Source organism: Lactuca sativa, chromosome 6 (assembly GCF_002870075.4).
Source record: "Lactuca sativa cultivar Salinas chromosome 6, Lsat_Salinas_v11, whole genome shotgun sequence".
Lineage (NCBI taxonomy): Eukaryota > Viridiplantae > Streptophyta > Magnoliopsida > Asterales > Asteraceae > Lactuca > Lactuca sativa.
Genome location: NC_056628.2, coordinates 92,786,938 through 92,802,633, shown reverse-complemented (window position 1 = coordinate 92,802,633; position 15,696 = coordinate 92,786,938). Strand labels below are relative to the sequence as shown.

General features: G+C 41.4%; 1 protein-coding gene across 1 annotated transcript; it reads right to left on the bottom strand.

Annotated features, from left to right (window-relative positions):
- Positions 1–6,801: 6,801 nt before the first annotated feature.
- On the bottom strand, positions 6,802–12,894 carry LOC128126841 (uncharacterized). Its single transcript, XM_052764978.1, has 2 exons — positions 12,433–12,894; positions 6,802–7,134 (listed from the first exon to the last, which is right to left on the bottom strand). Exons 1-2 carry the CDS (start codon positions 12,892–12,894, stop codon positions 6,802–6,804), a joined length of 795 nt encoding a protein of 264 aa, XP_052620938.1.
- Between the last annotated feature and the right edge of the window lie 2,802 nt (positions 12,895–15,696).

Below are 15,696 nucleotides of genomic sequence, written 5' to 3'. Positions count from 1 at the left end.
CTCCCAGGACCACAGTCCTTAATCAAACAAATTGAAAGACTGGAAACATGTGAACGATTAGCTGCTGAGAGGATCTCTCTCAAGGTGGAAATGGGGATTCGGTCCCTAGACAACACTCGACAGGCTGATCATAAGCAATTCATGGCTACTGCAGAGCGCCTCATCTCTGAGGTATCTGCAATCAAGATAGATTTACAAACAACCATTGCGGCCCAGTCAACTCACTCACAGAAGCTGATAGCTGAGACTCATATTGCCTATGAGTCCACTATCTCAATCCTTCAATCTACCATCAACCGACTTCAACGATCTTTATCGTCCAATTTTCATGGCCCCGAGATTCTTAAACTTACAAAGGAGATTCATCGACTACTCTTCAACTCTGCCGTCCTAGACAATCAGCAATTGGCTGATGTTCTTAAAGCTCAATTTCAGGAGGTATGGGCCAAAGTCGATGGTCTTAAGTCATGGCCTGAGGAAGCTTCTGGAATGACTCCCTTAAGAGGGGGAAGTGAAGAAGAAGACCATGATTCAGATCGTTACTCTCATCAATCACCACCGTAACAACTGAGTACTCACCAAAAAAATCCAACTCCGCAACCGTCACCGCAACCATCTGATCATAGGAGACCCCCCATCATAAATGAAAACAATCCCTCACCGCAACCATCTACTCATCAGAAACCACCGCAACAGAAAATTGTTCTTTCTCCTGAACGACCTGAGACTCCTCCTCACCTCAAGAATCTAGCTCCTAACATGTCATCTGCAAGCTCCAATGACTCTCCCACTACAAAACAGAAGAAAGCTGACTGGAAAGCAGCTAAATTTGCCGAACTAGTCTGGAGAGAATTCGGTTTCGACACTAGCATGGATGAATCCTTGATAAATTCTTGGATTAACCCCTACCAAATACTGCTGGATGATGACTACAAACCCTACCTCACTTATGCTGAACCTCCTTCTGACGGTTACTAGGATGTTCCAATCTTTCCAAATGCTAAATACTTCACTGTATTTGAGCCCTTTGACCGCAGCCTACTTGATCACAAAAGACTGCCCATGGAGTTCGAAATACTCAATCGTTTCCATGCCAAACATGCTTCTTTGAAGGGTCTAATTAGTGGTTTGGTATAGGCTTTCTATGTAATTAGTTTTTTTGGTCAATTTATAGCTTGTGGTAGTCTATACGTAGTTTACGGCCCGACAGTGAGTTTACGGTCATAAGCCTATTTACGGCCGTAAACCCAAGGCCGACCCAGGTCCAGTATATATAGAGGTGTACTAGGTCTTTTGTCAGTTGTTGATGCCTCAGAGTTCACAGCTGCTGTAACCACAAGTTGTACCAGACGTTATTCCTAATAGAAAAGGGTGTGCAAGCTTGTTTATTCTCGATTCTACTCATTCTTTATTGCTAACTGATTGTGTTTGCTATTTCATCACTGGTAAGATTCGTTTCAAGACCTTACAATTGGTATCAAAGCAAGACCAGCGTCAAAAGCACTCTGCAATCAATTTTTGACCGTGTTCTTATCTGTTTGCGACTGAAGTTTGTGTTTGCTGTGAAAGGGTTTCAAGCTCCATTCAAAAACTGCACTTTTCTCAAGTTTCTGGGAGATTACGGCCTTACCTTTCGGCTGTAATCCTAGCTTACGGCCGCAAACTCCCATCAGTTCTTGAACCGTGAACTTGGTTCTTGGGCCGTGAATAGGGATTGTTCATCAACCGGAAACTTAAATTCTTGGAGCGTGATCATCGACCGGAAACACCTTATGACCGTAAACTCCGGACCGTGAACAGAGTTTACGGCCGCAAACTTCTCCCTGACCGTGAACTTAGTTTACGGTCGCAAACCTAATTTGACTGAGAACTAGTGTTTGACCAGAAACGTAATTTATTCTTAAATAATTTAATTTTTTATTTAATATTAATGGATTCTCAAAGTCAAACACACCACCACGAGCTGGATTATGTAATGGGCACAACCATCCAAATTCCTAGACTAGTGTCCACTGAAGGTTTCCCAGAATGGAAGTATATGATTGAAAAATACATCAAGATGAGGGACTTGAAAATCTGGAGAAGCATAATAAAAGATCCTATCAGAATAACCACTATTGTTACAGGGAAAGTGGTTGACAAGAAGATGGAAAACTACACAGATGAAGACTTTGAGAAGGTTGATGAGCAAGAAAGGGCTTTGGCCACTTTGACCATGACTCTATGTCCGAACATTGCTCAAGGTTTTAGGGAGTACACTTTTGCTAAGGCTTTATGGGAAGCCCTAATCAAGGTTTATGAAGGGAATGAAGATATGAAGGAGAGTCGCCGAGATATGCTGCGACAATGATTCAATATGTTCAACTACGTTCCTGGAGAAACTCTTGAAGCACAACTGCAACAGTTCACATCTCTTAACACAGAAATGACTGTAGCCGGGATTTTTTACACCAAGTCTGAGATAAACAAGAAGCTATTGAATGCTCTACCAAAGTCTTGGGACATGAATGTGGCTGTTATAACGAAGACTAAGGATCTTAGCCGACTCTCTCTTGCTGAAGTGATGGCTGTTATCAAGGCCTGTGATATTGATGACAAGCAGCGAGAGATAAACCATGTGAACTCATACTCAACTGCGAACCTTGGGATCTCTTCTAAAAATGCTCTTTCATCTCTCACTTTTTCTTCTGCAGGTCAATCATTTAATGCTCAGCAAACTCAGGTTTAGTCCTTCTCCACTCCATCAGCTTCTTCTCTTCCTGTTGCATCAGCCATGCCTCTCTCTCAGAAACAATCGTTCATGGCTGCTCAAGCTGCTTCTTCCTCCAATGTGGCTTCCTATTCAAAAGGAAAGGAGGGTGATGAAAACCTCGCTCTTGATATAGGGCTTTTCAGCTGCTACAATGCACTTGTAGCTGGAGATCTTCCACCCCAACTATCATTTGCCGATCTCGATCAGATTCACCCTGATGACGTAAAAGAGATGGATATCACATGCCAAGAAGATTAGAAAGAACAATTGGGGGATGAGTGCTGACAAGAAGGTTGGGTTCAGCAAGGGAAAGCTACGGTGTTTCAACTGCCACGAGCCAGGGCATTTTGCTCGTGATTGTCCACAACCAGATAGAAGATTAAATAATGACAGGACAATGGTTGCAGTTGGAAACAGTCGAAGAGATGCTCAGGTCAACATCGAGAAGGCCATGGTTGCGCAGTCGTTTGACTGGAAGGATCAGATGCAGGCCCTGAACATATGTAGACCTGAAAATGCCCATTTGGCTCAGGTTGGTGATGATGCTCCGTTAAAGATTGTTGCAGCAGAAGATCAAAGGATGGAGCTACAGTTCGCGTTGATGGTATCTTCTTCTCTTGAACCTAATAAGAACGAGGTAAGTCTACCCTCATGCTCTGAAGCTTGTATTGATTATGTTAAAATTCTGCATGAGGAAATTGAGACACTAGGTAGAGAAGTAGAGAGCCTTAAAATTCTTCGTGAACATAATGACTTACTAAAAAGGGAAGTATAGGACCTTAAGTATGAGGGCTACCAACTTAGAAAAGGACAAAAACCTCTTAAGGCTTAGTTAGAATCTAAAATAAAAGACTGTAGGAGACTTCAGGAAGACTATAGTAATAAATGTGAAAATTATGACTACATAATGAAATAGAATGCTGAACTAGTGGCTGAAATTGAATCATTACAGGGCAAATTAGAAACTGCTGATTTTGATTTTCGAAAATATGATGTATCGAGTGAGGTAGTTGCCAATATGATAGACCACTACATGCAATTTAAACGAAATCAGTCAAAGGGTCTAGGGTATAATCAAGTACCTCCTCCTTTCAATCATTCATATCAGTTTCATCCTTTGTCCAAAGAAGAGATTGCCAATGAACCATCAATGGTTTATGGCAAACCATCTGGTTTTGTTTCGGGAGGATTTATTAATGTTGAAAGTACTAACATTTCTACTTCTCCTGCAGATCAATCCTTGAATCAGTTAAAGCACGAAGTTAAAGGATCTGTTTCTGAAAATAAAATTGAGTCTGAACCTCAAGTTTTAGTTTTAAATAAAGACAATATTTTTTCTGATATTTCAAGTGACAATGTTTTTTTGCGATGTTTCTACTTCTTCTGATACCGCTTTGAATGGTTTTAAAGTGTCTGATACTATTTTGAATAATGTGGTTGGCAATTCTAATGTTTGTAATAATAATATCGAAAACCCACCAGTTTCACAAGCTTCTCCATCTAATGTACCCTTACTTGTCTCACAACCTAATTCTTGTTCTTGTTCATGTGGGTGAAGCAAGGGTGTTAGTATGGAAAACAAATCTGATCAATGTAGCACAAGTTATAACAATAACAAACATATTTGTTTCAATTGTGGTATTGGTGGTTATATACCTAGGAATTGTCCAAATCGTATGTTTCTACATTTTGAGTCTCCAAGAGGAGAGAACGAATTCAGAGGAAGATCTTTGACTAGAAATTCCTCTAGAAATCGTTCTCAGAATGATGATTGGAGTAGAAAACAGACTGTTTTTCAAAAGTATAAATAGGTTTTTCATAACAATGTCCCAAGCAGTTTGCCAAAACCGAGCATGGCCAAATCAAGGTCGGTTTCGTCAAGAAGCAAGAGTGGGTCTTCAACCAATTCTGGTAGAAAACCCAAGGACTTCAAGCAAACTGATAAACATCCTATTTCAAAATCACCCGGGACTGTTAGAAAACCCAATTTTCAATGGTTGCCTAAATTAGCCTCCAATTCATGATTGGTGTCCTCTGAAAATTCATTAAATGTTAATAGATCTGAAAACGCATCGGGACAACCCAGGAAAATAATGACCTGGGTTCCCAAATCTAATTAAACCCGCACATCTTGTAGGGATAGTTGCGGGGGAATGCCGTCAGACCTTGGTTCGTCGACAGCGGCTGCTCCCGGTATATGACAGGAGATATCGCCCAACTGCACAACCTTCAATCCTTTAATGGGGGATATATCTCCTTTGCGGTGGAGAAGGTGGCAAAATCACTCAAAAGGGAATGGTCACAAATGGGGTGTTAAGCTTCGAGAATGTCAACTTTGATCCCGAATTGAAGCATAGTTTGTTGAGTGTGTCTCAGATATGTGACAAAGGCTATTCTAGAAATTTCACCGAAAAGGAATGTATGATTCTCAAGCCAGGCTTTGTCATCCCAAAAGAGTGGATTCTTGTGAAATCTAAAAGGGATGGGAATGCTTACATCATAGATATGAATAACAATCTGATGAGTTGAAAAACTCTTTGATCGTTTAGATCTTCAAATAGGTTTATTAGAAAAATACTAACAGAAAAATCAAACACAAGAGTGAATCAAAATATGTCGAATGATTCAATAGATTCAAGCCTCAGCAGAGCTCGACAAAGAACTTCCGCTGTAGAGGCTATTAGGGTTACAAACGATAAAGATAATATCTATGACTGAATAACTTCAAATCTTACGTACTAAGCTGCATGCGAGCATCTATATATACTAAACCTTAGAACATAAAATCATGGATGGACAGGCCCAATCCGGATACAAAATTGAACTAAAGAACGAGCCCAAGACGCAACACTTAACGGACCCTACAATCTTCCCCTTTGCATCAATTGGAGCGAGAATTTACTTCGGCTTGCTAGGTACAGCTGCATGAACTTTCTTTGTGGTGTCGAACAGACGAGGAATAAGCGCGAGAATGGTTTGTCTTAACCAAATGTACCACTGGATCATGTCATCAAAATATTTCTTGTCATCTGCAGAGTTCTGCTTGCATGGATTGATGATACTCAAAACATGTTCCAAGCATGCAGTGGTATACAGATGCTTATCTGCCAAGGCGAACATGCATTTTTGGCCTTCGTTCCTTGTGAACATGATAGAGTTCTGCTTTGGGTCGATCCTTCCCATCTGCATCATATTTAAATCACTTGCAGAACCAACAGGAGAAATAGTAGGTTTTTTCTTGAAAATACTTGCGATCTCCTGATCCATCTTGACAACTTCCATGATGTAGCAAACCAGCATCCTTTTGAAGTGATCTATGATTGGCCCATACTCAGCTTCGTTGGTGAGGAGGATGTTGTGCAGAATGATCCAATCATGTGGATTCAGATTAGGAAGATCGGCAAGTGAAATAGCATGTTCTGTTTTGGCAAACCCCCTCAGCACTTTGAACCGAACATTCGTGAAGTTACCCTCCCGAAAGGGTTTTAGGACACGAACGTTTATAATCTTCTGAGCGCTCCATGTTCGATACAGAGGTTGAGCAGACCTCAGATAGAATTCAACATGCTCCCTATCAACCTTCGGGTGAGGATGAGGGACATCAGCAATGTGAGAGAATGCATGAATTATAAAGGCCTTTCGGGTCAAGGGCATGTCAAACTGAGAGTCGACAAAATTCACCCTGTCCAAGGAAATCACTGGTTCAAGCAGAAGATGCTGGGAGTATCAATGGATTCTTTGATAAGCTTCTCGAGAGTCCATGGTGGAAATAGAGTTTTTCGACTCTCAAGAAGATCATGAGCCTCCTTCAATTTTCTTTCTTTCGCCTCGGCTTCTCTGGCAACGCGAGCACTCATGTCTTCATCCTTTTCCCGGCTTTGTTTCTTCAAGAGATCAGCGATGGTCTCTTTATCATCATCATCACTGTCTTCAACAATCTTCTTCCCTTTATCTTTAACACCCGAACCTGAAGGTTGACCCATTGGAGGAGGTTTTGTTGCTTTAGTTGATGTAGAAGTAGGAGGCAGTTGAGACACATCTTCTCCCCCTTATTTTGGATGGGCCACAAACTCAGGAAGCCCTTCAATTTTGCTGAGTAGGTCAAGAGCGGGAGCAAGCTTCTCAGCTAGAGTGTGCCTCACAGAATAGTTCAGGATAGGATCATGCGCTTCAATGATGTCGGAGAGGGCGGCGTGGACATCCGAAACACACGTGGAAATGACCGCTTGCTCTGATCGGAGAGACGCAACCTCCTTTTTTGATTGGAAAAGTTGAAGACTCTTTACCTTTAGAGCAGTGGTTTTGCGAGCAAGAGCATCCATCACAGAGTTTTCTGAAGCGAGATCTTCTTGCAACTTTGTCAGGCGCTCCTCAACAATCGCCTGGAAGGTTTTATTGTCATCGTCAAGAGACTGACGAAGACTGGCAAAGGACTACAGTTCGGATGTGAATGAAGTGTCCAACTTCTCAACAACGGAGTCGAGCTTCGTCGCATTGGATGCAACAACCCCATGTAAAGACTGCAAAAGATTGTTAGCATCAAGAAATACTTTTTCGACTTTTTCGGTCGCAGCAGCACACGCCTTGGTAGAGGCGTCGATAGCAACAGTGGCGGAGTTGATTGAGGCTTCTTGTGCCTTGGTGAACGAATCAACTAGCCGCTGAATAACATCTTCGGAGATATTGGACCGAGAGGATGAGGAGGAGGATGCGATGAGACTGTCGATTTTCTCATGAAGTTCCTTCAGATGCTTTTTAGTGACAAGAGCATCATCGTCATCATCACTCTGAACCTGGTACGGACTATAGTAGACAGAGTCAAAAGTCATGTCTTCTCGTCCAAGAAAAGGTTCGTTATCGGCTGAGTGGTTGGGAGATGAAGGCGAGGGTGGAGGTTCGGTTGTGGTAGTAGGTTCGGGTATGGAAGTTTGTTCTGTAGCGGGTGTGGGTTCGGGTGCTGAAGTATGAACCCCCGTATCAGATACGTTGGTTCTTACTCCAGTGGTGGTTGTTGTCATAGCCTCTGAGAAAATAGGAGGTGGTACAGGGATAGAGGTGGGTGGTATATGAGTAGTGGAGGTTATGAGGGGAATGGAAATAGAGATAGAGATTGGGGGAGGAGAGACAGGTTTAGAGGAAACAGGTACCTCAGGTGAAGGCGAACGGGGCAAGAATGAGTTTGCGCCTGGGCTGGGTTTTCCTCTTCTTTGGTGGAGGTGATTGAGCTGCCTTCGAAGGTTTTCGCTTCTTTGGAGAAGGACCTTTCGCTCCTTTGACAACTTTCTTATCTTTCCCCTTTTCTGGTTTCTTGCCCCTGGGAGCAGGCTTGTCAGCGTCATGGATAGATTGAATCAGTTTTGGAGTGATCTCTCTGGGGCCTGAACGAAGAAACTCCTTGTAAGTCTTGGTGATGCGACTATCCCTTGGAACACATGCATACATTGACTCAGGGATTGAGCCAACAAACTGAAACTTGGAAGCATCAGTTACGATAATCTTCGTTGTGTGGAAAACTGCAATTAAGGAGAGTGGAGAATCAGCAACGACATGGACATGATACTTGTCCATTGCCCACTTTGTGACTAGTGTCCAGAATCTGGCATAAGAAATCTCTGAATGGCGAGAAGTCGAGGCAAGACTTTGGATCAACTGTTGCCATAACACAGAGCCATAGTCGAGATTAAGGCCATGATATAACCCGTAGATAATCGACATAAACAGACGGCTAGCCCCGTCAGAACCTGCACTTCTTTCTGACAAACCCTTGAACATCACCGTGAAGAAGCCATTCCACTGTGGACGCAGACAGGATTTCTTGAACTTGGTGACTGTAGTAAGAAGCTTAGTGTATCCCATATTGTAAAACATGGAAAACAACTGTCCCACAGGAATAGACTCAGGGTTAACCCTTGACTCATCTGGTTCGAACCCTAGAAGCGAACATAATCGCTGTTTGAAGATGGAGGTTTTGGTGTCAAGAATGTCGAAGAAAATCCGATCGACAAACTTGTCATAATGGGCAGCTGAGAATATCTGCGATAAACACTCCATTGGAACGAGTTCAACCTTGGTTAGTGCTGGAACAAGTGGAGAGTGTTTGAGACACTCCACAATCGGGAACATGAATGCGTCGTAGACATGGGGAGTGAGATCAATGATCAGGCTTTGCTAAGGTCGGATAGGCAAAATGTGGGAGGTGGCGTGAACAGAAGAAGAATCCGCCATGGAAGAGTGTTTTGGAGAAGAAGATGAACAGTGGGAGAAAATAATTGTTTCTTGCTCTCTGAATTTTGGGTGCAGTAAAGACGTAAAAGACTTTAGGGTTTACCCTTTATACCGTGGGTTAGGGGAGAGAGAAGAATCCGCCCCCAAATCTTCTTGAAAATCGAAGCGTTTCCTGAGTTGATTGATGCGCGACAGATTAGCAACCTCTATGATTACGCATGAGAGAGAAAAACTCTTCCGTTTTGCACGCCTTCCCATTAAGCGCCGTTTTGAATGCCAAAACATTTAGACTTTCGGCTGAGTCAGCAACTTATCCTTTTAAAATGAGCTGTCTTCATAGATAAAAGTAAACACGTGTAGTATTAGCCATAACATCCTGTTGAGAATATTTCATTAAAACCGGAGCCATAAAAATAGCTTATAATGAACGATACCAGATTTTTTGGAAAATAAAAAAGATTTTCGTTCATAGAGTGTCAAAGATAAAGAAATAAAGCAACACATATGTGGGAATTTGTGATGTCAATAAAGACACGAAACAGTGGATCCCGGGCACGAATCTCTTCCTTCAAAGTCAAGAGAGACTTTAAATTGTTACTGTGGTTTCCCGTTGAATTACGATCAATCACTTGTAAGAAGTGTTGAAAGGCATCTTTTAAAAAGGCTGATAAGGGTGGCTGTCACTTCAGTTCAGAGTTCCCAATCTTGACAGAAGAGAGAAACCGAATGAAGTACTTGTGAGACCAATGTGGTCTGTTGAACAAGTAGGCTTGGACAATATTTAAGTGACATGTTGGAAATACTTGGTGTGAAATCTCAAGAGAAATAAAAATTGAATTCTAAGGGAAGAAATGTTATGGTATGTAACAATTTCATAAGAATCACACAAAGATAAATTAGAGATTTCATGGTAAAACCACTTGGGTGAATTCGTTAATTCATAAGTGAAAGCTAGAGCAAATTTAATTGTTCACCGTCAATGCATAATAGGTATTGAATTGTGGGTTTCACTTAGCATGTAGTGACACGAAGCTAAGATCACTAACACAGAGATTGTGTAACCATAAACTTCAGTGGTAATTTCTGAGAGTCTCAAGGGTTACTTGTATGAAGCGAATAAGATGGAGAAAAATATTGGAGGTGGTATAAAGAAACCAAAGTACCTCTGCTATAAAAATAGTGACCAAGCAGAAAACTCTTAACTCATATGAGAAAAGAGTAAGGTAGCTCATGATTAGAATAAATGTATCAGCCTAATTGGGAAGACATGGTTTGTATATACCAAGTCAGTAAGGCTTTATTCAGAATCAGTTGAGGCTTTGGACGACATGCAGCAACATGCTTCTAGGGACACTTAGCTATGGAAAAGTGTGAGAATGATACCTGCCCCATCGATAATGTGTAAACTATTAATATAAACAAAAGAAGAGACAAAAAAAAGAATTTTTTTTGATATTTTTGTAAAAAGAAAAACAAAACAAACCCGAAATAGACCGAACGCTCGGTTCAAAAATAAATGTTTTTGGAATTTTTGGAAAAACAATTTTACAAATGTGTACAACCAAAAATATCACATTGTTTAGATAAGCGAAAAAAAAAGCAATGGGACCGAACTCGAAATAGACCGAGCGTTTGGTTCATTTCGGTTCCCATGTGAACCGAGCCCGAAATAGACCGAGCGTTCGGTTCATTTCGCTTCCAACATTTAGTTCTGAGAATGTATTTTTGGTACTGACTCCGATTCCATCATACCTAGGCCTTGCAGAATTTTATTAAAACTTGCTTCAGGAAGGGCTTTGGTGAAGATGTCAGCCAGTTGATCAGTGGTTCGAACAAAGTGAATTTCTACATTTCCGTCTTCCACATGATCCTTAATAAAGTGATACCACAATGCAATATGTTTGGTTTTGGAGTGTTGCACCGGGTTATGACAGATCCTTATTGCACTTTCAGAGTCGCAATATAGAGGGATCTTTTTAATATTGAGTCCATAGTCCCGGAGTTGGCTTTGGATCCAAATCACTTGAGATGTGTACGAGGCAGCTGCAATGTACTATGCTTCGGCTGTAGATAGAGAAACACACGTTTGTTTCTTAGATTGCCAGCTGACCAACTTCCTGTCGAGGAACTGACAGCCTCCTGTAGTGCTTTTCCGATCAAGACCACATCCTCCAAGGTCTGCATCTGAGTAGGCTTGAACAAAGAAACCTGAGTTTGAGGGATACCAGAGACCAAGAGAGGTGGTTCGCTTCAAATACCGGAGTATATTCTTCACTGCCAGCATTTGTGGTTCACGCGGATTTGCTTGAAACCAGGCACAATAGCAAACTGAAAACATTATATCAGGCCTGCTAGCTGTGAGGTACATCAGGGAACCAATCATTTGGCGATATAGCGTTATGTCAACTCCCGGTTTTTCCAAAGATGGTGTGAGTTTGGTACCAAATGCCATAGGGACTTTGACCTTTGAATCTCCCATCATGCCAAATTTAGCAAGAAGCATCTTGGTATATGCTTCCTGGTTTATAAAGATGCCTTCGGGTCCCTGTCTAATATTTAAACCAAGTAAAAAGTTAATCGGACCCATTGAGCTCATTTCAAATTTTGTCTCCATCAACTTTCTGAATTCAGCTATTAGGCTAGGATTCGTTGAGCCAAAAATGATATCATCGACATAGATCTGAACTATCATAAGGTGGTTACCTTCCTTTTTACGAAAGAAGGTTGAGTCAACCGAACCTTGTTTGAATTTAGACATCTTTAAAAATTTAGTTAGTGTTTCATACCATGCCCTAGGGCGTTTGTTTTAGACCATAAACAACTTTATCCAAGATGTAGCAGTGATCTGGATGCTTTTCATTCACGAAGCCAGGAGGTTGCTCCACGTACACAGTTTCTTCAAGTTCCCCATTCAGAAAAGCGCACTTCACATCCATCTGGTAGACCTCGAAATTCTTGTGTGCAACATAGGCGAGAAATATTTGAACGGATTCCAGCCTTGCTACCGAAGCGAATGTCTCTTCGTAATTGATTCCTTCTTCCTGGCAGTAACCTTTCACCACTAGCCGAGCCTTATTCCGAATAACATTCCCCTCCTTGTCCATTTTGTTCCTGAACACCCACTTGAGACCGACGACTGAGGCATCTTTTGGTGTTGGAATGAGACGCCAAACCTTATTTCTTTCAAACTCATTGAGTTCATCTTGCATTGCCTGGACCCAATCTGAATGATCAAGGGCAATATTGACGGTTTTCGGGTCAAATTTGGACACGAAAGAATTAAACATGCAGAACTCTACTTTGGAGAATAAAGCAGTTTGTTTCGCCTTCAGTTGTGAACGAGTTAGAACTTTCTATGATGTGTCACCCACTATTTGAGATACAGGATGATCTATGGTCCATTTGGTGAGAGGAGGAAAGTTTGGATCATAGGATGGATTCAATTCAGCATTTACCATTTCTTCCAAATCTGATTGAATGTCATCGTCATAGAGCATATCAGAATTCTCCCCCTCGATAGATGATGAGCCAATAAATCTTTCTTCAACAGGGCTTGCGGGTTGATCCAGACTTTCGGTTGTTACTGGACTTTCGGGTGCATAGGGGCTTTCGGGTGCAACAGGACTTTCGGTTGCAGAGGGGCTTTCGGGTGCAACAGGACTTTTGGGTGCAGAGGGGCTTTTGGGTGCGTCAAAAATTGGATTCTCCCCCTGAATATGTGAGTCATGCTCATTTGAAGAGGATAGATTCTCCCCCGCGACCGAAGTACCGCTCTGGGGAGGTTCTTTTCGAACTGGTTCTTCTGCTCCCATTCGTTTGGCTGCATCTTCGACGATCTTCTTAAGGTGATCAATCTTGTTGTCTGCTTTCGTGGCTTCAGAGTGAGTTGCTTTCTCAGGTTCATCAAATAGATCCATGAACTGGTCAAAGTGATTGGCAATAGGGGTTGTGACTTGACCTGGTTGAGAGAAAATCTCTCCTATTGCTTCTTCAGTGGACTTCAACTTCTTGACATATCTGTCATCGAACGTCACATAATAGGTTTCTTCAATTCTTTTAGAATGCTTATTCAAAACCCTGTAAGCCTTTGAAGTAAGAGAACATCCCAGAAAAATACCTTCATCAGCTTTGACATCAAACTTGTTGCGATGTTCTTTGGAGTTGAAGATGAAGCACCTGGAACCGAACACGTGGAAGAATTTGACATTCGGCTTCCTGTTGTTGATTATCTCATAAGAAGGGAGAGAGAAACGCTTGTTGAGATAAGAACTGTTCTGAGTAAAACATGCTGCAGCAATGGCATCAGCCCAGAAATATAAAGGAAGGGAAGCAAAACTTAGCATGGTTCGTGCCGCCTCACACAAGGATCGGTTTCGCCTTTTAACAATTCCATTCTGTTGAGGTGTATAAGGGGCTGAGAAGTTGTGACTGGTCCCTTTTTCTGCCAAGAAGTCTTCGAAATCTTTGTTCTTGAATTCCAGTCCATTGTCGCTCCTAATGTTTTGAACGACTTTCCTCAGTTGCACTTCGACCTGCTTGATAAAGATTTTTAGTTTGGGAGTCGCCTCAGATTTGTGCTTTAGAAAGAATACGCAAGTAAAACGTGAGAAGTCATCAACAATAACAAGGATATACTTGTTACCGCCAATGCTCTCGATTGATGATGGACCGCATAATTCGATGTGAAGCAACTTAAGTGGTTCAACAACTTTCATTTTTATGATCGTAGGGTGACTTTGGCGAATTTGTTTCCCCATTTCGCATGTAGCGCACAAGTGTTCACGATCGAACTTGAGCAATGGAAGACCCCGAACATGACCGCCGGTGACAAGCTTGTTGATGTCTTTGAAGTTGAGATGTGAAAGCCTTCGGTGCCACAACCAACTTTCTTCTGAGTGAGCTTTGGATAAAGGACATATTGTTGGATTCCCTTTGATTGGTCTGAGATTCAGAGGAAACATTTCACATTTTTCGATCTGATTTGAGAATGACTTTGTTGGATTTCTTCTTTATAATTTCTGAACCTTTGTCATCGAACGAGACTTTGAGACCGGTTCCTCCCACCAGTTGAGACACATTGATGAGGTTATTGATGATGAACCGATGCTTGATTTTCGGGTGTTGTAGGTTGGTGGTCCGAAACTGGGTCTTTTATTGTAAAAGCTTGACGGGTTGAAATTAGGTCTTTGCCTGTTGTTGTTTGGTGTTTTCGGGACCGAACCTATCTTTTCGGGACCGAACCTATCCTTTCGGTTGTTGTTGCTTTCGGGACCAAACCTATCCTTTCGGTTTTGTTCTTCCTGTGGCCCGAAAGTCTTCCTCTGGTTCTTTTGAATCGGTGATTCGAAGTTCCTTTTACTCCTGTTTTCTTCTCCTTTTGACTTAGAATGTTTGTCAAAGAGAATGTAGTGAGGATTTTGAGAGCGCCAAAACTACTTCCGCTCTGAGAGATTTTTCTTGTATCTCAAGTTTGTCTGCTGCTTTTGATTTTTCACCTGTTTCGGTTGTCTGTGGATATTTGCGTTTTGTATCGGCTTCTTAGGAACAGGTTCACTTTTCATGGAAGAGGTTTCGCTAGTTGAGGTGACTTGTTCCACTGTAATCTATTTTGTGCCACTAGAACTTGGTACGTCAAAATTGGTAGGCTTATTCAAAGGTTCGGGCACATATCTTCCTTTGGCCTTCCATGATGTTCGCTCCGACAAACCAACTGTTTCATCTGCGTTGTCTATCGGTGCAGACTAGAAAAACTCATCACAACCATCTGTATTATCTTCATTCACCATGGCAGTGAGTTTAGCTGTCTGATGTTCGGTTACTCCCGTAACCTTATAAACCTGATTGGGAGTTGTTCTGAGCTTTTGAAACACAACAGCCTTTTCTTTAAGGATTGGGGACTTAGATTTGGACAAACGAGCGAATTCCACAGAATTTTCAGAAATCAGATTTTGTGGTTTTCAGGTTCGCTCCTAATGAACTCGGAACAGTCAACAACATCCTCTACATAAATTTCACTCATGTCATCGTCCTCATTAAGTTCAGATGCATTTTCAACATTAATTTTATTTTCTAAACTCAATTTGGTACTCAATGAGTCAAATTTTTGTATGGTTTCGGCCCTGAGTTTCAACTTATCATTTTCATCCAAAATATTTTTAAACATGTCCTTATGGTCTTTGGACTTAATAAAAGATTCAATTTTGTCTAGACCATACATATAAGTAGGATTGACATCGTCAGAAGATACAACACATTCACAGTTTTATGCTTCGGCATCGATTTCATCCTCCTTAAACTCAAGGAAGGGTAAAATCATGCGATGTATCTTCTGTCCTATTTCATAGTTTAAATGCAGCTGAGTAATGTTAGCATAAAGCCTTTTAGCAATTAAACAAAATACATTCCTCTCTTTTAATAATTTGAGATTGTCTCTTTGCAAATAAATGTTCTCATCCCTAGACTTAACCAACTCCAACTCTTTCTTCTCTATTCATATCCTTCGCTCCTCACTCTTGGATGACACCCTGCTTATTTGGTCAGTTAGATTAGAATTCATGACCCGTGTTTGAGTTAAACAACTATCTAGATTCGAAATTCTTGTATTCAAGTTATTTAATTCTTTTTCATATGATTTTTGTGGAATTTTAAATGAATCAAAAATAGATTGTACCTTCTTGATCAATTCATCTAGCTCACTGATCTGTACACTGAGAGGTTTT